Here is a 22488-nt window from a genome sequence, read left to right as displayed (position 1 = left end):
TGTAAGTTTTCCTTTGCTTGTTGTTGTTATACTTCAACCTCATTTCCAATAAGATTTAGTATGCTGTGTAAAATGCAACTAAAAATAAAAAAGCAATGATTTGCAAATCATACAATCCCATATTTTATTCACAATACAACAAAAAGTATAAATGTCATGAAACTATGTCATGAAAAATATTGCAACAGGTCTGTAACATGATTGGGTACAAAGGAATGTCTTAGACAGGCAGCGTGTCGAAGTAAAAAATTGTAAACACTCCCAAAGTTTGCAGTGCCATCCACTAATGCAGGTTAAAGTTCTGTCATGCAGAAAGGAAGCCATATGTCCAAACGGACTGAGGCAAAGTGGAAAACTGCTCTGTGGTCAGACAAATCGGAATTTGAAATTCTTTGCAGAAAACACAGACATCGCATCCTCTGGACTAAAGCGATGATGACGACACTCCAGCTTGTAATCAGTGCTGCACCTCCATACCAGATGGTATGGAGGTGTGTGAGTCCTATGGAATCGCTCAGTGTATTGGTCATTACACACAAAAGCTTAAAGCGCTCTCACGACTTTGTGATATTTACTTCTAAATGACTGAGGTTGCTGTTGGAAAAATATACTGCTGAAATAGCATTGTAAAGATGGGTATAGCTTTCAGCTTTCGATGTAGGTTTGAAAAGTGCAGACAGCATGGTAGTGTAAACTTGCATTCTTTTTAGGAACTTAGGGGTGACAGCTAACGTGCAAGAAGAGCTCTGGTCCCATGTTTTATGTATTTTGTTGTACTGCATGCAGAATTCCAGACTTTAGAAAGTGCTTTTGGACACAAGACAGGTGTTGAACATATACAGAAAAATAAGAGGAGGAAAGACTCAGAATGGAATGACATCTGTTACAATGTGGTTACCATGTGCAGCTCAAGCTTAACCGCAGTCTTCAGGAAAAGGTCAGAGACAAACACTACTCATCAATGGCTAACCTGGTTGGAAGGGATTTTATCTTTCATTGTGTTTATCACTCAAACTCCACAGTTTGATGTTTTAGGAAAAACTGTAACCAAAATTACCAAGACCTTATAAAAATGTTAATGTGTGTGCATTAAGGAGGCGCAGTGTACAGAAATGATGTACTGTACTCACTGAGAACATCTTACATTCAGTCAGTGCAGTCATACAGCAGAGAGGATTTCACATTTAGAGAGTTACTGTTAATATTTGTTGGAACGACTCATTGTGCACGCTCTAATCTGAGTGACCTGAGAGGACTAATTGATTGTTACAGGACATTAGTGAAGTCTCATTTCACTGTGGCTTTAATGTGATGAGATAGGATGGAAGAACTGATGAGCTCGCCGATCTCAGGCACAATACTGTTATATAATATGTTAAAGCATAATAAGAGCAGTGAGGGTGAAGCTTACTCATGAAATATATAAGTATAATATGCATATAGGTTCCATAAGGTTTCTCCAAGAGTACAGCTCAGAAGCAATAATTTTCACAGGGAACACTTCTGAGGGAACTTTAGGGCAATAGAGTCCTGAGCTTTGGCCTGCCCTTTCATATCATAGAGGCATTTAGGAGTCTGGATACTTTTGCATGTTTTTTATGAGCTTTATAAATGTGAGTTTGTTGGGTAAATACAACAAGTAGAGTAACAAAGGTGGTTGCTACTCCTCCCAGGAGTGAACAAATCAGAAAGTTCATCCAAAGGTCCGATTGTGCAAACTAACAACTACAAAACCTCTGGAACAATGGCTAAAGTGGAGATGTTCTGTAACAGCATGGTAACAGCATATCAAGCGCAGTAGTGGAGGGGTGCTAATTTGGCTTGTTTTGCAGTTTCTGAGTTTAGTCTGCCCAACAGCTAAAGCTGGATCATCCAACAGGACTATGCACAAGCACAGCAGCAAATCTACAAAAAAATGTCTGAAAAAGAAAAGAATGAATGCAATGATTTAATGGTAAATGGTAAATGGCCTGTATTTGTATAGCGCTTTACTTAGTCCCTAAGGACCCCAAAGCGCTTTACACTACATTCAGTCATCCACCCATTCACACACTGGTGATGGCAAGCTACATTGTAGCCACAGCTGCCCTGGACGCACTGACAGTCAAAACCTTACAATTCAAAGGGGATGTACTTTCTTTTCAACGTGACTTTATATTCTGGTGTTGCAGTAGAGTTACATTTTATCATAATAGATCAAATATAACTTAGAAGGGGTCATATAGATGGATGGATGACTACACTCGCTTAATATTTTACCAAGACTGTAAACCAGGGGTGTCAAACGCACGGCTCGTGGGCCACATCCGGCCTGCGATACAATTATATCTGGCCCACGAGATAATTTTATATGTCAACTGTTAATGTCCCATAGGTACCTGAGGCAAAGGTGGAGAACATCTGGTTTAACAGGATATATTGATATTTATATATAGACATGTCCACGAAAACGTCAGAATATCAGCTAAAAGCTCACAAAACCATTTTAACGACCACCAAACAGCTAAAACAGCAAGTGATTAAAGAGCAGGTATACAAATTCCACAAAAAGATGTAAACACAAAGCACAGATCCCCCCTTTCACCCAACATCACTTACAAGGACATGCGGGTGCTTGAAGTAGACATCTCACAGATTCCGAAACTGCAGGTTTCGTCACTCTCCGACCAAAATTCACTGAACCAAAACCAAAAGACAAAACTATGCGTCATATTTGAATAACATTGTATTTGACACCCCTGCTGTAAACCAATAAATCAAGAAGAGGAAGTCAAAGAGTAGTCACTAGCAGGACTTGATTCTGGTTCATTAATGAATGTGTTACTCTTAATGTTCACATCTGTTTTTTTGCAGATACTACAGACTTTTCTTGTCAATCTAGCCCACACTCCAGTATTAACCTCTTAACCAGCGACAAAGACGTCTTCATTATCTAAAGGCACCCACAGAAACTCACATGAAGCTCAGCCAACGCTCCATAAACACCACATAGCCTGAAGACAGGTGCAGTTTTTGTTGCAGATTAAAAGTCCAAATCAGCAAGTTGTTTGAGCAGCAAGCCAAGAGAAGCGTGCGCAGAGGCCCGAGGCACTGTGTGGTAGTGAGTCACAGAGGGGATGAGGAGCAGAGAGAGGGTGAGAGAGGAAGACAAACAGTATGGTTTGAAGTGGAGGGAAAAGACAAAGAGTCAGATTTAGGACTGAGTTTAGGAAAGGAGGGGGATGAGAGAGAAAGAACGAGACTCAAAGAAAAACAGAATAAAGAAATCTAAGAAGATGAGAGAAAATGATTCAAGACGTTTGGGTTTTTTAATGTGTCAAATGTTGAGAAATGTTGAGTGAGGTCAGGGTCAGAAACCAAGAATGGAAGATTCATTATTGTTGGAACTGATGTGTTTACTGTTACTTTGGCTTACTTTTATGTAAGTGAATTAAACTGGGAACATTTTAGCTTACAACACTGAAGTCTAGTAAAATGGGTCGTGTTTGAATAGGGTGCCAACATTTACAGTACTGTACAAAAGGCATGGCTCACCCTTCATATCTTTATATTTTGCTAGGAAAATGTGAAATAGGTCCAGCGTTTTTTACAGCGTGGTATGATCAATCCTGGTATGCTTTTACTGCACTGGCAAAGTGGTTAGAGTCAAAATATAATGTAAAATCTGTTCTTTGCTAAGTAGACACAACACTGGTATATTCCATATACAGGGTGGGCCATTTATATGGATACACCGTAATAACATGGGAATGGTTGGTGATATTAAAGTCCTGTTCGTGGCACATTAGTATATGTGAGGGGGCAAACTCCTCAAGATGGGTGGTGACCATGGTGGCCATTTAGAAGTCGGCCATCTTGGATACAACTTTTGTTTTTTCAATAGTAAGAGGGCCATGTGACACATCAAACGTATTGATAATGTCACAAGAAAAACAATGGTGTGTGGGAAGGTCTGGCTTCTTGGAAGCCAATTATAAAGAAATAAGGGGTGAATCAAGACTTTTGCATAGTAGTTGCAGTTATTCAGTGAAATTATTGTTAAATCATTGTCCACTTGTTTCATCCATATATATTTTGTAGTGGCTTTATCATTCACCACCGTTTCGAGTGCTGGGAGTCAAATGTGGGTCACAAAGACAAGCAAACTCTTTATCTATAACAGACACTTGTGGGTGATGACAGATGGGATTATATTCTACATCAAAAGAGTTTCATGGCGACAACATAGTCCCTGCAGAAGCCACTTTTTGGCATCTGTGTCACGGTTACTCACACACATCATCACACCTACAGATTATCAGAGAAGTGGCCAAAGGGAGATGCTTTTCTAGTCGGTATCTGGGTGTGAACAAGTGGCCCCTAGCAGCACTGTGTCTTGTATACCTGTGCATCTATGTGTGTGTATGAGTGGTGCTGTGGACCTTTTGTAAAGCTTAACTACAAGTGTTTTGAATCAATAGTGTTCATTGGGGAAATACACAAGCAGCAGATATGTGTTTTTTCAAAGAAATGCAGGTAAAAAGGTGTGTTAAAGGAGTGTATATCTTAATTTCTTAAAGTGATTACTGAAAATAGATGAATCGAAAGTCCCCCAAACTGTGCATAAACATACATCTGTGTGTAAAGTGTGTGTGTGTAAAGTGTACATGTCTAGACACCTTTCTGAGGACGGAAAATTGGCATGACACTATAATTTTGGAGACGAACAGCCACTTATACACTGTAAAATATAACTTGTTGTTTCAACTTAAAAATATGAGGTAAAGGGCTGCCTTAAAATTTTAAGTTAAGTCAAGAAATAGAGTTTGTTCTTATAACACAACCAATTGTTATCTTAATGAAAAATCACATGTTGTCTAAACTTTCATCTTAGTTTAGTTGACTGAGATTTGTTAGTCAGTTCAACTCCTTTAATTGTCATCTTTACTTGGGAAAACCCTTTCAGCTAAATTAAAATAATCTGTTGTTTAAACTCTTGTCCTAGTTCAGTTGACTTGGGTTTTTTAGTTAATTCAAATACTTTAGTAGTTCTTTTAACTTAGGAATCTATTTTAGCTTAACTAACATAATCTGTTAGCTAAGTTGATTTAAGTTTATTAATTAACTGAGCTCCTTAAGGTAGCTGAGTGAACTTGTAAATCAGTTTCATTTTAATTATCAGAGTTGATTGACTGGATGTAAAGAAAAATGTGTATTAAACATCTTAAGTTTTGTTTTGTTTTTTTTGGCTTTCTAACATCCATTTCAGCAAAACTACCTGTTAGGTTTATCTTAGATCTCAGGTTTAAATATCTACATTCCTTTAAATTAATTTTCTGTTGTTTACAGAAAAAAAATAAAACCCCACAGATTCCATTAAAGTCTATCTGATCATTTCATACAGAAAGTTTGTTTTAAGAACATGACAAGACAATTACTCATGAGCACCCAACATTCACCATTTATTGTGCCATCTTAGTCATCTGAGAAACAGAAAAATCAGTGATGTAGCTCATCAGGCTCACAATCCATCAAAACTCAAAGGCTGCTCCCTGTGAAACAATAAATTTGAACTTGGTCTTGAGCCCAGTTTGGGTGAAGATTAAATTCTGACCAATACTCTAGGAGCAGTAGTGATTCTTGTGAAGTAACAACATAAAGTCTGCATTAATGTAATGTATCAACGGGACACTTGATATTTTAGAAAAGTTATTCTTTACATTTACAAAATTTTTAAACTTCATTGTGCTCAGTCACACCTGTTAGCATAAAACTTGAAATATTAAAATAGTACAAAACCTTTGATAAGTGACAGTAAAGATCAGTTTATAATAACTAAGACATCAAACTCTTGTATTTGTCTTCGTTTACAATTGCAACAAATTCCACAGAACCAATATCTCTGAAAATGACTGCATGCTTCTGAAACATTTGATAATATGGATATTTCAGAAACATTAGTTTGAGTCTGCTCAATTGCAAAACAAAGGAAAAACTACTGACTTGCATGAGATAAGCATCTGCAAAGTCCAGCATTATATTGTTGTTCACATAAGTTTCTTAAACCATGAACAAATGAGTAATTGTCTAATCTGGAATGTAAAGTGTAGTCATTTAGTGACATACAAAAGTGAGAATGAGAACTTGCAAGAATAAAAAAACAAACAGTAAAATAAAAACTGTCCTTAACACTAAGGATCATACAATTACAGTTCTGCATGGCTTTCTGCAAGAGTCTGTTTCTTAGACCATGCACTAGTGAGATGCACTGCCTTCCACCAATGTTCATTAGGATGTTCTGAATGACTTCAAAGATGTCCTTAAGTTCCTTTGGATAGTGTATGTTGAGGGCAAAAAGAAGGCCCATCAGCATGGAAATGGCACTTGAGACATCCCTCAGATTAGACAGGATTACTGCCGCCTCAAGGACAACCAACACATCGATGATGTCTTCTTCTTTCACCATCGCAATGCCAACTTTCATCCTCTTAGAAAACGTGTCTTCAATACCTGTCGGCTATAAAAGGGTTCAAAGACAAAAAAAAAAAAAAAATTACACAATTACAATTACACAATATCCCTTGTGCTTAACAATTCATGTCTTTCCAAAGAAGAGCCATACTGATGCTTTGGATGATGGTGATTGGCTTTGGGTAACACTTATTAGTTGTTAAAGTTTTTTCAGAATGAGATATGCACCCCCATGTTACAAATCCATTTCTTGCTTTAAACAAAGACCATGTTCATAAATAACTGAGCATGTCTTCAATTGCAGAATTCAAACAAAATTTTCAATTTAAATGGTAAATGGCCTGTATTTGTATAGCGCTTTACTAGTCCCCTAAGGACTCCAAAGTGCTTTACACATTCAGTCATTCACACACATGGATGGATGACTGAATCGTGACTCAAGAGTTGACAGTTCGTCTTATAATTGGAAGGTTGCCGGTTCGAGCCCTGGCTCCGACAGTTTCAGTCGTTGTGTCCTTGGGCAAGACACTTCACCTGTTGCCTACTGGTGGTGGTCAGAGGGCCCGGTGGTGCCAGTGTCCGGCAGCCTCGCCTCTGTCAGTGCGCCCCAGGGCGGCTGTGGCTACAATGTAGCTTGCCATCACCAGTGTGTGAATTTAAATCTACTTATGCTAAATATTGGCTGTGCTCTAAACCAAATCTGGCTGAGAATACATGAAATGTGCAAACTGCAGCTACACTACAGGATCAGATTATGGCTCCATAGACAATGCTTCTTTAATCAGTTTATTGATTAAAGTTTATTTTTTCCCCCTATATTAACAGCATGAAAAAAGAGCATATAGACATGGCTGAACAGGTTGCATAATTGGCACTGAATATCAACATCCACCTTTACCCAGCTGCCCAATGACTCTCGGCCAGTAACCTTTAATTGCTTACCCAGTCTACACAGTCTCTTTTCCAGGGTCCAGGACATTTCACCAAAGTATTGCCCCCCACAGCTGTAGCAGCCACTGCAGCCCCTTAAATATCCTAATATCTCTGCCATTACAATATACAATGTGAGAAATCAAACGTAAAGCTGAAGTGAACAGTACAGCAGCGAAATGTCAAAGACCCTGGTGAAGACATGAATAAACACAAGACACTAATAATATCAATGCTAGCTTGCCAGTTAGTTTCTCTGAAACCCAGACCAAATCCAGTGTCAAAGATCTTGTAATAATACATTTGGTGAGGAAAAAGTACACATGTACTTTTTAATTTAAAATCCACTGTGGTGCTGTCATTATTAAATTTACTAAAAGAAACAATGCTAACCTTCACAGTCTTGAAAGTGTGTGAGGGATCTTCCTTTAGAAAATGAGGTCCTCTGTCCTCTTCCTTTGTGTAGGGCTCTGGTCAAAGAAGTCAAAAAGAAAACAAAAACACTTTTTAAACAGTGTTTATGAAGCATGTAGACAGCTCCAAATTCACAGCTTTTTGATGCATAATTCCATCAATATATGATTATCATTGGAGATTTTGAATCAGGCTTATCAGGACATTCAAGTAGAATATGATATCCAACCTACCACCAATATACATAGATTCTGTAAAAGTTACCACACTAAATGTCCAGTTGTGAAATATGATGACAGACTTTACTTATCAGCTTTCTTTCAATGAGTTCATCAGTTGAACTGGATAACCTAAAACTTAAACAAAGGATTAGATTTCGCAGTTGAACACTTACATCATCTCCGAAGCATCTTATGAGCCTAGTTAGCCTTTCTATGCCGCTCTTGATTTTGTACAGCTCCACGAACCTCTCCATAATGGTCAAGCACAGCAAAAAGGAACCCTTTCAGGTCAACAGATGTAAGACGGGCAAATTCTGCTTCAACCTGAGCAATAGAAGAAGAGGGGTGGAGAGTACAGGCAGAATTAAAAAAGATTCTTTGAGACCCAAATTTAAGCAAACAGTCATCTGAGGCCCATTAGAGAAAACACAAACACACAAAAGCAAACAAACAAAAAGATGCACTTTACCTGCCGTTCAGCAAACAAGGAAGTTCAGAGAACAATAAGCTCTGTCTTGAAATCTTTTAAAGTAGAATGATTGTGAAAATGACTTATGTGATGTAAAACTTTAGTAAACGTGCGATTAAAAGAACACTGAGTAAAAGGACAAGTAACAATTTCCTTATTCCTCAGATGTTTACCGTGATGAGCAATACTGTTTTAGTCCAACTGCCTCATTAAAGTTACACAACAGGCTTTTTACATTAAAGCCAGCAAGTCCATTACATACTCCCTTTTTAGATCTGAAATACTGTGCAGATTCTGTGTATATGTAGTGGACAGCAATTTACCCCAAAGAGCGCAAAGTTTGCAAGTCCACCTCATTTAAATGACAAAGTCAGATGTGATCATCTAGACCTGTGAAAATAAATTAATGACAAACTTGCAGTTATGGATGTTATTACAACCACAAGAACCTAAACAGTCTGCTCCATTGCTTTTGTTAATGAATCATTTGTTGGTAACACGTCTGAATATTTAGTTTATGCCACCTGCATGTGATCATCAATAGTGCCATATTACTTCTTAAGAAGTACCCTGACACTACAATCTTTATATCATTTGTTCTACAGAGCTATTAAATTACAATATAATCTGAGGTGTTTCCAGTATGACAAAATGCACAAATTGTAACTTACCATTTGACTCCACTGGCAAAAATAAATCCCCAGCATCAAGTTTGGCTTCACAGACCTAAAATAAGTAAAATAAAAATATATGTTATAATTATATTGTTTTCGCCATTTATTCATGTTTGCTAATTTTCTGACATATAAACAATGTTAGTTTTGTTACAATACAGAGAATGCAGTTTAATTAAAAGGTAAATTATGCAAAAAAAAAACAAACTTCTGCAGTATACCATGCCAAAAATCAGTGTCTCTGATGCCAATTATTTTATCACTACAGCTCTTTTAGTATGGAAACTCACACAATCTAGTCATACTGATCACAAGAGTTCAAAAATAAGTCAAAATAGTGAGCTGTTGTTAAGCATAAAGCATTTCAGGGTAACAAATAACTGCACAATATAATTAAAGCAAAAAATAAGCACACTGGAGGACTATCTGATAAAAACTAATATAATGCTGGTTTGTAGACCATATTTTGTCTCAGTCCTCAGTGCACTCTTGCAGCTTAGCATGCAGCAGTTAATAACACCTTAAGTGATTACATAGGGATAAACAGATGACAACAAGCATCCGAGTCCTGCCAAAAGTTCTTTTTGAACCCAGCCAGTTATTGGAAATATTGCCAAAATGAACTTCCACCAAAATACAACAGCCTGTGAACTTGAAAGAAATTTACAAGTACAGAGACAATATGAAATAAGCTTTATTAATTAGCTGAGTTAGCTTGCTAATATCGCAACAGGGTGAGTGCACAACCTTAAAGCTAGCGGCACAATACTTGTGATTTGCTCAGCGCCACATTAAACCCATAAAAAAGGCCATGTGTCAGTTTATTAGGTCAAGTTTGGTCATGACACACAAGCTGGACCTTGTCGGCTAAAGTTACATTAGCTAAAGCAAACATTTCGGTAAAAGAGAAAAACACACATCATGCCATAAATTCAAAACATGTTCCAACTTTTGTAGCTCTCTTTCCTTATAGTTATAACCAATGTTACTCACCTTGAAAGCATATTCCAAAGAAGACGATTAGAAAACGTCCAAGTAAAGTGAGCATGTCGTTAACCGCCAATTCCCCATGATGCACCTCGGTAGCAGTCACGTGAGGCAGTTTTGAATCCTGCTGTGCTCAACTTACCCGCATTGTCAAGTTCACATAAGTTTCTGATTTAGCTGGACATGAGTTTTCAAGTTAGCTTTTTTTGGTGTAATTGGGACGTTTTTAACTTGTAATTCTATGTTATAACAACAACTTCAGTCATCTATCGTCAAACTGATATAGAATAATATGTTGAAATAACAAACAGCTAGAATTACATTTTACAGTGTAGGCACAAAATGCCTGTCCCCATGAGTTTGAAGGCCTTTATGTCAATTAGATGTCCTCACTAAGCTATGAAAACGAGTGTGTGTGTGTGTGTGTGTGTGTGTGTGTGTGTGTCCGTGTGTGGTGTGTGTGCACACATGAACACTTGCACTCACACTTGTTTGGAAGCATTTCTTGCACTCAAACTCATCTAGAGCCAAGTCCCGATGTGAACATATTGCAAACACGACAAGCAGCAAAAAGGCCGCCAGTCAATACAGCTGGCTGAAATTTAGCCTGGAAATAAAAATATGTTGCTCAGACTCGATTACATAAGCATATTTCCTACAGTAAATCTAACAAGATGCAAACAGTTAACTTTGTCAGAATACAGGCAGCGGCATCAAATATCTTTCAAACTGACACAAATCTTTGTCTATATAATGTATACGCAGAGAGACCTGAGACAAAGTGGTAAAAATGTCTTTTCCATGGTCATTTGTGCACACATGTACTTAACACTATGTTTGTGGCTTGGTTCAAATTGTTTGTTGGTCACACTTCATAATACAGCCAACAACCAAGGGTGTAATTCCTCTGTAATTAAATGGAATTTCAATGTATTTTAAATAAAATTACCATGAAATTATATTTACATATAAATACTGCATATGTAATTTTAGGTGGTGTACAATTTCATGGTAATTTTGCAGAAAAACATTATATTTCAAAAATATTTTTCCACTTACATCGTATATTAAATATTACCATGAAATTACACAATGCTTACAAATACTTATGGTATTATTTCTGTCTCTTTTCCTGTATAATTTCTGTAATTTAGGCACTACTTACAATATCATTATGTTTTCTTTCTTGTAAAATACATGAAGTTGTGCAATACATAAATTTATTTATGCATGACCCACAATTCCTTACACTTTCCTTTAAATTACTTACGCAGTACTTAAATTTTCTTACAGTATAGTTTGTCTTTGATTCCTCTAAAAACAAAAAAAACCATCATATTAAAACATAAGCCTCCAATTTTTGTAATCAATTTATTTTATTCAGAGTTCTGTTATGATTTCATTAGGGTCATTGACTGGATGAGTAGTCAAATTTAAAAGAAAAATAACCATTTCATTAATAAAATAAGAAATGTATGTAATTTTTGTGATATCAATTGTAGCTGTCTAACTTGGTTTATCAAATAAAATAACAAGTTGAGCACCATTTTTAACCAGTGCTTGTTTGTGTGTGTGTGTGTGTGTGTGTGTGTGTGTGTGTGTGTGTGTGTGTGTGTGTTGGTCTCCAGGACGCTGACAGACCTGCTGAAACAGCAGGGGACTGAGGTGAGCTCGGTGGAAAATGCCACGGCCAGTCCGCCCAGTGGAGGGAGAGCCAACGGCGTCTCAGCCAGGATGCTGCGCAGCAGGAGTGGTAAGTGCAAAGAAAGCTTGTGCACATACCAAAACACATGTAAACACACATGGACATGGTGCACATGTAAAAGCTAATGCAGTAAAAGATTAGTTTACTGCTGTCAAAGATTGCAAGGCTATAGGCTCACCAACTAACAGTACTGTTCATGCACTATGAAACAAGATTTCATCTTACCCTGGTAATTTCAGGGTTAAGCCTGAGTTTTCTGTACTATGAAGATAGTTCACTTGTTACGGAGCATATTGCCATGGTAACTTATGAGTGGGTATTAGTACTTGACTCCTGTACAATGTTTTTCCTCTCACACGCACTCATGCCACTGATTTGCTTGCAACAGCTGTGTTGTTTTTCATCTCTATTTTGTGTTTAATCGCTTCAGATTTTTCTAATAGTAAAGTCTCACATGTCATTGTAAAATATGCTGTGACACTTCTCCATTATTGTGATTGATCAGATGCTTCCACCCCTTTCATGTGAATGCACAGGGGAAATCCTGCGTAACTTATTGAATTGATAACTAGTTTCATTCTCTCTGAAGTCTGTCTCTGCTGTCATAGGGTTAGAGGCAGGGTACACTCTGGACTGCTTGTCAGTCTATTGCAGGCCTATCACAGAGAGACAGACAACAATTCACACTAAAATTCAGTCCTATGAGCAATTTAGAATCAACAGTTAACCTAAAAAGCACGTTTGGACTGTGATGAGATATCAGAGGCATGTTCAAGGAGAACATGGAGACTACACACAGAAAAGCCCCAACCAGCCAGCTGGTTTGAACCAATGACTGCAGAAAAGTAGTAGTTTTCTACAGTCATTGGTTTGAACCAGGAAACCTCTTGCTCAACAACACCCAGTTGCTTTGAACTTCATGTTATATTCAATATTATATTTCAATGATGTAAATTGAAACAATTTTTCATACAATCTTATAAAACCTTTAAATTTTTTTAAATGTCTTATTGTTCTTAGAATGAGCAAGGCTGACCATAAGTGTAGGTACTGGCCAAAACATACAGGGTTGGAGTGGAACTACAAAATTCATCCACCAGCAAAAATGAATGCACTGAATGGAGACTACCAGGGAGACAGTTAGGAGAACAAAAGAGTCACAGAACTAACAATCTGCAGCAGCTGGAGCACATTGGATGCTTTTTGCTTGTTTGTGTCTACAAAACATTTGAAACTGACTAAATAAAAGTTCATTAGGTTAAGAACCTTTTCAAGAAGGAGGGAACTGCCAGTCATCTGTCTTGCAGCTTGAAGCTGATCAAAGCAAATTAGCTACATGCACCACTGTACGCCAACCTCATTATCAACCTCAAGTTTGGTGAAGTAATGTGTTCCCCTCTACTCAGATGCTGTTGTGCAATGTATTACTGGCACTAGCTGATGAGATGTATTTACAGGATAGGACAGAGTAAAAACAATAAAAGGCAGAACACATGCTTAAACGTGTGACTCTTGGGCAATATGCACACACATGCACTGTTTAATTAATATGTTAATGCAAGCAGGCCTGAACCCCGAAGGCAGCATGCGCCTTTTTCCTACATTTCCATCAGCAGATTTTAAACATGTATTTTAACCATGTTTTACTGGATTGTTTCGGTTTGTGCATACCAGTCACTGATGGTGCATGTATATTGATTAGCGATGTGATGGTGTGTACTCTGCATCTGATGGTGTGGGAGGGTGGGAGAGGTTGGGTGTCTCGTATGAGAGACCCTGCAGCTTCTATCTCGCATCTCTCACTGTGTGGAATTTCACACCCAGCTAATGACATGATGCCACATGCAGTATGTGGCAGACACTTTAATCCAGTCATTGATCATATGCACTTGAAAAGGGCAACAAATATGCTGGCTGGAACTAACTCAAGAGGACGATTGTTACTGTGTGACTTTTCTCCCTTTCTCTATGATATATTTTTAAAAAGAGGGACGTGGCCACTGTGGAGTTTCTGAATGTCTGTTATGAAGCCTTGAGTTGAGCATTTTCACCGCTGCCATTTAGTATTTTGAAAGAGAAAGTAACCAGGGAGGACTTGGCCAATCACAGGTTTCTATAAACTTTCAAAGGTCAAGAGTTGCTGGATTAGGACCTAAATCCAAAATGCAGGATTCTGAGACAGGTAGATGAACTAAAAGCATTTTATTACAGCTGGTACAAAATCTACAGAGTGCAAAGGACCACAAGAAGAATCCAAAACAGGAAAACTAGACACAGCTGGGGAATGAAGCACAGGTGAAGCCAATTAGGATAACAACACAGGAGACAACTAACATAAAGATAAACTGACAGGAAACAAGGAAAACGAAGAAACTAAGACACAACAGTAAGAAAACTATTAGTTTTATACAAACAGTAACTGCAAGTAAGATTACTAAAGAAAAGCACAGATGATAATATAAACATACAGACACAACACAAACAGAATTTACAGGTTAACACACACACACACACACACACCACCCCCCCACAGGAATCACCCAGTTAAAAACAATGTCAGTTCGGTGATTTAAAAAAAATCTAGGAAGAAAAATTCTAATGTGATTGGTCTCTCCTTCAAATTAGCAATGTGTCAAAGTGAGTTATGATAGCAACTTGTTTACATTTTGAAAAATGAAGTTTTCCAGACTAACAGCTATTTCTTACTGTGTAGCAGTGGTAGTAGTGATAACAATCACTGATTAGCCTCTTGTATGACATCACTTCATTATAATTAAAAAGCTCATAATAAGGACCACACATAATGCCAAAGAAAAGAAAAGCTTTTTGTAGTTAATTCAGCAAACTTAATTTCCCCCAAAAAGTTCTGCGAGGGTGCACAGATTTTAAAAGTGCAAGTAAAAATGAACACCTGTCTGCAAACTGAGATGATTTGCTCTCGCACTAAAAAAAAAGACCATGTTATATTTATTTAATTCAATAGTGGGCATTGGTTGCACACACACAGCAGCATCTTCAACAATTAAAGTTAGAGAGTTAAATTAACACTTGAGACAATTGTGCTTACATAAATCCCAGAGACAGTCAGTCTCCTTTTTTCAGCCTGGATGTGTTTTGTCTCACGCTGTACTTTTAACAAACATTTGATTCCATACAAAAGCACTAATGAACACACCCAAAGATCAGCTTCATTCTCTCAGCTGTAGCTTCTGTGTGAGACATGTTGTGTGTCACACTCAGTCACAGAACAAAAATGAAACTGAGACGTAGCCACATCAGCGGAACATTTTGCCTAATGTTTGTGGGTCTTCAGAACAGTAGGAACACAGACAAGCAACAGTCTTAAGGATCCTTTAAGCTACTACAAAAATACTCTTGAGAGAAAAGGATTTTCTACTTAGGGTGGATGGAAAACAGCCTTTCTCTATCTTTTAGTTGCTTCCCATTTTACTTTTTAGGGCATATACATATAAGACATTGTTTTTGGTTCTTCTGTTCATTTTCCCACACATGCATGTTTGACTTCACATGTGCTCTATCACCCTTCTTCTTGACTGTGTATCTTGCCATCCAGCTCCTGTTCCTGTGTCTTCCCACCTCTCTCATGCTGGTTGTCTTTGTCAGCGTTTTGGATTCTGCCACCTTACTGCAGTGCTTTTTTGTTACCCAGCAAGATATATTTTACTTATTATTTTAACTTCTTGTCAGTCTTTTGTGAAAGACATGACATTAAAATATTGTTTGAGAATACACTTAAAAAACAAAATATATTTGTCATTGAAAGCTGTTACATTCTTTATCTTTATTGTCATTATAAATACATGAAATATAGGGAGATTAGGTTCCTTCTTTACGGGGGCGGGAACACAATTGTATGAGAACACCATCACATGTGTGGCAATATTGGACGTCTTTTACATATGGTGCTAGGTGGTGTATAAAGCCCTGATGGCTACTTGCTTTAATGCTCCTGTTGTGACCGGAGTTTGAGGAGTCTTTTAAAATGTTCTTGGCTTTCCTCCGGCAGTGGGACCTATAGAGTTCTTCAAGAAAGGGTGGAGGACAGCTGATGGTTTCCTGGGCAGTCTTAATGATTCTCTGGAGTGTTTTTCTCTGTGCCACTGTGCAGATGAAAACCACACACAGAGGCAGTAGCACAGGATGCTCTCAATAGAGTATTGGTAGAAGGACACCAACAGTTTTTGAGAGATGTTATTTTTCCTGTTGACCCTCGGGAAATAGAGTCTCTGCTGGGCCTTCTCTGCCAGCTCTGCCAAGTTCTCCATGATGTGGACTCCCAGGAAATGGAAGTCTGGTACCCTCTCCACACGATCCCCACTGAGGAATAGTGGTTGAATGTCCATTTTTCTTTTTGTGACATCCACAATGAGCTCCTTCAGAATCAGGTAGTCTGTGCACCATGCTGTCAGTCGCTCTAGTTCATCCCTGTAGGCAGACTCATCCCCCCCAGAGATGAGCCCCAGCAGAGTTGTGTCATCTGCAAATTACATTGCTAAAAGTATGACTCAGCACAGCTTCTTTCTTTTTTTTTTAAACAACTCCAAATCCAGCACACCCACATCTCACATTTTAGTTTTAACATGTAGGGAACAAAAAAGAATGGCTATGTTTTAACAAGTTCTAGGCCCACTCTTTACCCCCTCAGGAACTCGAAATGCCCATTAGCATGGCCCGACCATCAACCCAACACCCACTTCTATGATGCAGGACCGAAAACAAAGAGAATAGTGCACCTAAAATTATTTTACATAATGCTGTTTTAACTGTTCAATATATCAACTTCGGTTTGCTAGTCAAGTTTGTCTGAGTGCAGCTCAATGGATGTGCCTTATGTTGGGTTTTTATATTTTCAGTGAGTTAATGGAAGTATAAGAATTGTACAGTGTGGACAGAAACAGGGGAAAAGTGAAAATGCAAAGGAATTTAGAAAGAGGAAGAAGGACAGAAAATGGTTCATTAGTCAGTTGATTTTGTACAAAAAAACATCTATATTGACAAAAGTAGTCGCTCACCTATCCCAGTCATTGAATTCAGGTGCTCCAATCACTTCCATGGCCAAAAGTACATAAACTCAAGCACCTAGGCATGCAGACTGCATCTGCAAATATTTGTGACATGACTATGTACCAGTCTTCAAAGCAAGGTCTATAAAGGCAGGCGAATTAGAGTGGAGACTGTTAACCAGGCTTTCTCATCCAACATCAGTGTCTCACTTCACAAATGTGCTTCTGCAAGAATGGTCAAAAACTCCCATAAACACACTCCTAAACATCTCTAACCTTTGTGGAAAGCCATCTTGAAAGAGTTCAATTTTATTTATACAGCGCCAAATCACAACAACAGTCGCCTCAAGGCACTTTATATTGTAAGGTGGACCCTACAATAATACATACAGAGAAAAAAACAACAACAATCATATGACCCCCTATGAGCAAGCACTCTGGTGACAGTGGGAAGGAAAAACTCCCTTTTAACAGGAAGAAACCTCCGGCAGCATAATATTAAATCCTATGGATTAATAATGGGATGTCAGTCATATGAGTGTGAAGGCAGATCAATGAATACGTTTGGAAATATAATGTATGTGGATCTCCAAGGTGTTCAGACATCTTGTGTTCAGATTTTGTTGCTCTTTATTTTACATCCATTAGACAGTCGGGGCATTTCAGGGGCCCATACTGTCCAGGTGTGGTTTCTCTTTGTTGTCTGAAGTGCTTGAAAAGAAGGCAACTGGACTTCTTTACGTTCATGAAAACATTTCTACTCTCCATTCAAGAGGCTTTGTCAGTTATAAAACAACTGATGGAGAGTTTTAAGTAGGTATTTATCCTCAAGTGGCAACTGTCCCCTTGCAGGAGCTCCTGAGGGTCAAATGTGATTTTAATTATAATTGTTCTATTTGTTTCTTGTTCTGCCTGCATTGTGGTTTTATTGTGAAGCACGTTGATGTACACTAGTCTTTTAAATGTGCTATAGAAATAAACTTTGCCTTGACTTGACTTGACCTACTTATTAATCATTTGAGACCTCATATTAGCCAAGTTGTGACAAAAGGTGCAGGTGGTTACTATCGCCTGGGCCAAGGTGTTACTAAATGGAAAATTATGTAAAACTAGATATAGGACATGAGTGAGACCACTCGTTAATGTGGAGTGACAGCAGAGAAAAGCAGAGGGGAGATCAGCTTTGATGATGATACCTGTTGGTACTAATGTGTTTCATATTTATGTACATTACAGTCATTTTTTCCCACAGGAAGAAAATGTTCACTGGCTGTTACTGATCAATAAACAAAAAACAAACATCCAAACACACTATCAACTGAGAAGGAAGAAAAAAAAAGGCTGAGATATGGACTTGCCTTGTCTACCGTCTACAAATATATTTTGTTTGGTTATAAAATGGTTTTAAGCAAACTCACTGCATGACATTTAAGGGTCAGTGCACCATGAATCACCTCCCTCTGTCCCAGATATCCATTCGCTCTTCGCTCCTTTTTGAGCTCTTCATCTCTTTCAAGGATTTTTTAAAACTTTTCAGGCTATTTGGACTGAATCTAAACTGACAGACACTGTATGTACATGTATTCACCATCCAAACTGTTCCGTTATTGAGCCACAGGACAAAGTGGAGCACTGCATAGATTGCCTGGGCAGGAAACAGATGAACATTATTGGTTTTTCCACTGTAGACAAGAAAAGCAGAGGTGGCTTTGGAAAAAAAGTAAAACTCATTACACACAGAGCAATTGAACACATTTTAACTAATTGGAGGGTTGTTGAGAGGGCTGCTGCCATTTTCTCTTGCGCTGACATTCACTTAAAAAAAGAATGTGGATTTTATTCTTTTATGTGATAGTGCAGATAGATCCTAAACTCTAGCTTATTAGGTAACGTGAAAACGAATCTAAATCTAGATTACTAGGCAGATAATTCCTTTGGGATTGTTGCTGCTGTTGGACTTGGCCTGTAGGATGCTGTTAAAAAAGTTTGAAGTATCCACTTGGTTTAAAAAACACTGAGTACCCTAACGGGATGTTCTGCAGATCTGTGATTTTGCGTTCCTAGATTTTGGACTCAAGTTTGTTATCCTGGCTGTTGCCATCCGTCCATTGTCTATATAATATCTTATCCATCTTTTACTTACTCCATCATTTATTCCAACATCTTTGCACCACTGCACATACAAATAAATATGCTATGAATGTTTCTATTGTCTGTTTGTCTGTTTTGTTTAATACATTGAGAGCAAAGAAAACCCGGAGCCCAATTCCATACATGTGTCCACATACTTTGCCAATCAAGCTGATTCTGATTGTGGTAAAAGTGCACTTGGCCATTAAGCTCTTGGGTAGCAAGCAAACCAATAACTTTCAGCAAGCATATTTTAATGTATATATATTTTTAAATGTGGTTCTGGCAGAGTAACCAGTATGTGTAGGTTAGCTTTTGTCTGCAGACCTGTGTTTAAATCCATCCGCCCACGTTACATTTCATGTGGATATATGTCACATTACAGAAGCTCTGAATTCTGCTTCACTCTGACTTTATAGGTTGGAAACGTCAAGAAGTCACAAGCCTTTAAAGTCACGTACTTTGAGATGTACATGAACCATCCGTGATGTTAACTGGGGACAGGAGGCAAATATTTGGTCTCTAACAAATATGAGTCATTGCAGATAGAAAGCTTGAAGCAAAAAGCGATGACCTATTTATCAAAGTCGACTGCAGAAGTAGGGTGACCCAGTAACAAATCACTTCAAACACAAATTTCACCTCCTCTCCTCCCACATCTCTTATTTTCCCTGTTACCCCAGCTGTCAGAAGAGTGACTCTGAGTGCTTGTGTCATCCAAAATGTTTTCCTGCACTCTCAACTCTTCCCTGGGGTCAATTAGAGGCAAACTACTTAATGATCTTAGTACGAATCTGTACTCCATGTTCTTGTCATGTTGATTATTCTCACAAAAGGCACGTGTATGCCTGACTCAGGCAATCGCACAGAGTGAGGATTATAAAGAAAGTGGATGTGGGAGAAGATTGTGTTTGTTCACACTGCCTCTACTACACTCAATGATGATGCGCACGGACTTTCACGTTGGATCGTGGTGTTGTCAGACATGGTGGCCACCCTCCTTACTCGCTTTACTCCCAGCACTTATGTCTCCTTATTCTTCCCACTGCTGTTTTGCACACGGCCACACAAAGATGCTCCTGTGCTATCTTGGAGATGAGAGACGCCATGCAATGCACTCTCTCCTTTATCTCTTTCCCCACGGCACATAAGACTCCTTTTATGTATCATTTGTATCATGCCAACGCACACCCAGAGATGCACAAACACGCTCAATGCACAGAAACAGTGTTTCATGGTCTTGAGCACTCACAATTGCAGGCTGGTGCAAACAGCAGGAAGATGATAGGTGCGCGTGAATGTGTGTGTGGAAGTTATTGAGGGAGGGAGAGTGAGAGAAACTGAAGAAGTGTGAATCCCATTGCATTAAAAAGCACTTTAACTTCTTGAAAACTCTAACTGCTTTTAACTTTGTGACCTGAAAATGAATTTGAAGCTCATGTTGCTGCATCATTAGCCTTCTAAAACTCTGCTAAACAGTTAGACACTCTGGAAAGTGAAGATATCTGGCAAACTATGAGCCCTTGCTTGTTAATTTATTGATAACCTAGTATTTTTCATGTTACCAGAAAAACATATCCTCCTCCTTTTCATCATAAAAAGCTGCAAATCAGAAAATGTCTGTTATTAATAATCAATGTCTCAGTTATTTAAATCAGAAGAGACTTCATCTGAACCTAAAATGATGGCCAATTACCAGCACCAGTTATTTTACCATTTAAATCAATGTGCTGTTCTCCTCAGCACAGTTTACTGAAGTTACTCTCAAATGTTCTAAAGGTTTTTTGAAAAACATTAGGGTTGGGAAAATCAAACAAACATTTGTCACCAACGCCATGTTGTTTTTGCCATCTAGGTTTTTTTGGGGGAGTTTCCTGATTAGGTTCTAAAATGTTCCAAATTGCAAAGCTCTGTATGCAAAAATACAAACAACAGTTAACATAATGCCTCCAAAGTCATGTGAAAAGACATATTTCACAAGGTTCTATGTAGTCCTGTGTAAAGGTAAGTACACCCCTTAATCCAATAGGAATTAAGAGTATAAGTAGGACTGAGGTGCTCCTATTTAAATGTACTTGTTTAACTGATCATCAGCAAGTGTGACTACCTCTTTAGAAGCACACAGACACACATATCTGTTAGTTCATGCTAAATAACAAATCAATAATTTTCATTGAAGACATATTGGATGTCCTACCACACAGCAGGTATATTATTTAACAGATAATTTCATTAAAAGGCAACAATACTACAAGTGTGGACTGTAGAGAAGTCCAGTACAGGGACACACATTAGTAGACAGCTGTTGGCTACAGTTGCCCGTCTTGGCACCATTGTCTGTCAAAGTGGCCCCACCCCTAATGTTAAACCTTCACAAAACCCAGTGGGTAAGTTAAAAAAAAATCCACCAACTACAGTTCTTATGATGGAGAGCATCAGTTCTTAGAGTAGTGTTGTTCTGTCATGGCAAGCAAGGCAATCAAGGCAGCACTGCTTTCCCAGTGTAATCTAAATACAGACATCAATTAAAACCAACATGAAGTAATCTCTCTCCTTGCATCTCAAACAGCCGTCTGTACCATGAGCTTCTCTCACTGCCTGCGAGAGATGTTTGCCATCTTGTTGCCATAGTTGGCTATTGCCTCTGGAAGCAGGCTTGACTAAACTTCCAGTTTAGTGTTTAACGTTTAAGACAAGCTGCCAAGCTGGCACTGTTTTCACTGAGATTATTTATGAGCTGTGTTGTGTGGAAACAAAGCTTGGATTAACAAGTAAACAAGCATTCATCCTGACATACAAATTTTCTCTTAATAACCACCTTGGCAATGTGTGATGTAGCGGTACACTGTCATGTCTACTTTCAAAAAACAGGCAAGTTGAGCAGTTTCAAATGAGTTCCTGCTTGCCTTTCTATAAACTCACCACATGCCACTGCTTTAAAGACAAAAAAAATTCTCCCAGGCTGTACACATGTTCATTTCTACTGTTAAGTTGGGCATGGGGATGGACTTGGTTTCAGAGCCATGGCCACACCAGGAACTACAGTCTCACGTTTGACTCTATACATTTACCATCAATTTGTAACACAATAATGTTGCTTGCCCTTCTCTAAACTGATTCATTAGGTTTAGATCAAAATGAATTAAACCTGTGGAAGTATATCTGAAAATCATGGCAAACAGAAGCCATTTCTACACATGAACTATGGACAATGTCGGGAGAATCAGGTCCAGACATTATCTAAAGTTCTCACATGTAGCACACAACAGAAGGCAATCTTATCTGTGCCAGATGCATTCTTTTACTGGAAATACTTCTGTTTTTGGCATAAATGTTGTTTGCTGTAAATTCACTGGATGACTGGCTATTCTTACATCTGTACAACACATCACAGGTCCATCACAGTGACTTGGTATTAGGAAGCTAGCATCGTATACATTTAGTGTCCAATGCAGCTCATTCAGACATTTGCATTTCTCTGCCC

The 22488-nt window shown here is 38.3% G+C and overlaps 1 protein-coding gene across 1 annotated transcript in view; it reads left to right on the top strand.

Moving 5' to 3' along the window:
- The window catches only part of shisa8b (shisa family member 8b), a 46277-nt gene that overhangs the window by 11972 nt on the left and 11817 nt on the right, over positions 1 to 22488 (top strand). The window contains exon 3 of the mRNA XM_019362806.2: positions 11774 to 11898. Coding sequence (XP_019218351.1) covers positions 11774 to 11898 — 125 coding nt within the window. The remainder of the gene's footprint in view (positions 1 to 11773; positions 11899 to 22488) is intronic.

This window comes from Oreochromis niloticus, linkage group LG8 (assembly GCF_001858045.2).
Source record: "Oreochromis niloticus isolate F11D_XX linkage group LG8, O_niloticus_UMD_NMBU, whole genome shotgun sequence".
NCBI lineage: Eukaryota > Metazoa > Chordata > Actinopteri > Cichliformes > Cichlidae > Oreochromis > Oreochromis niloticus.
The sequence above is the reverse complement of the archived record's forward strand: the minus strand, read 5'-3'. Positions and strand labels throughout refer to the sequence as shown.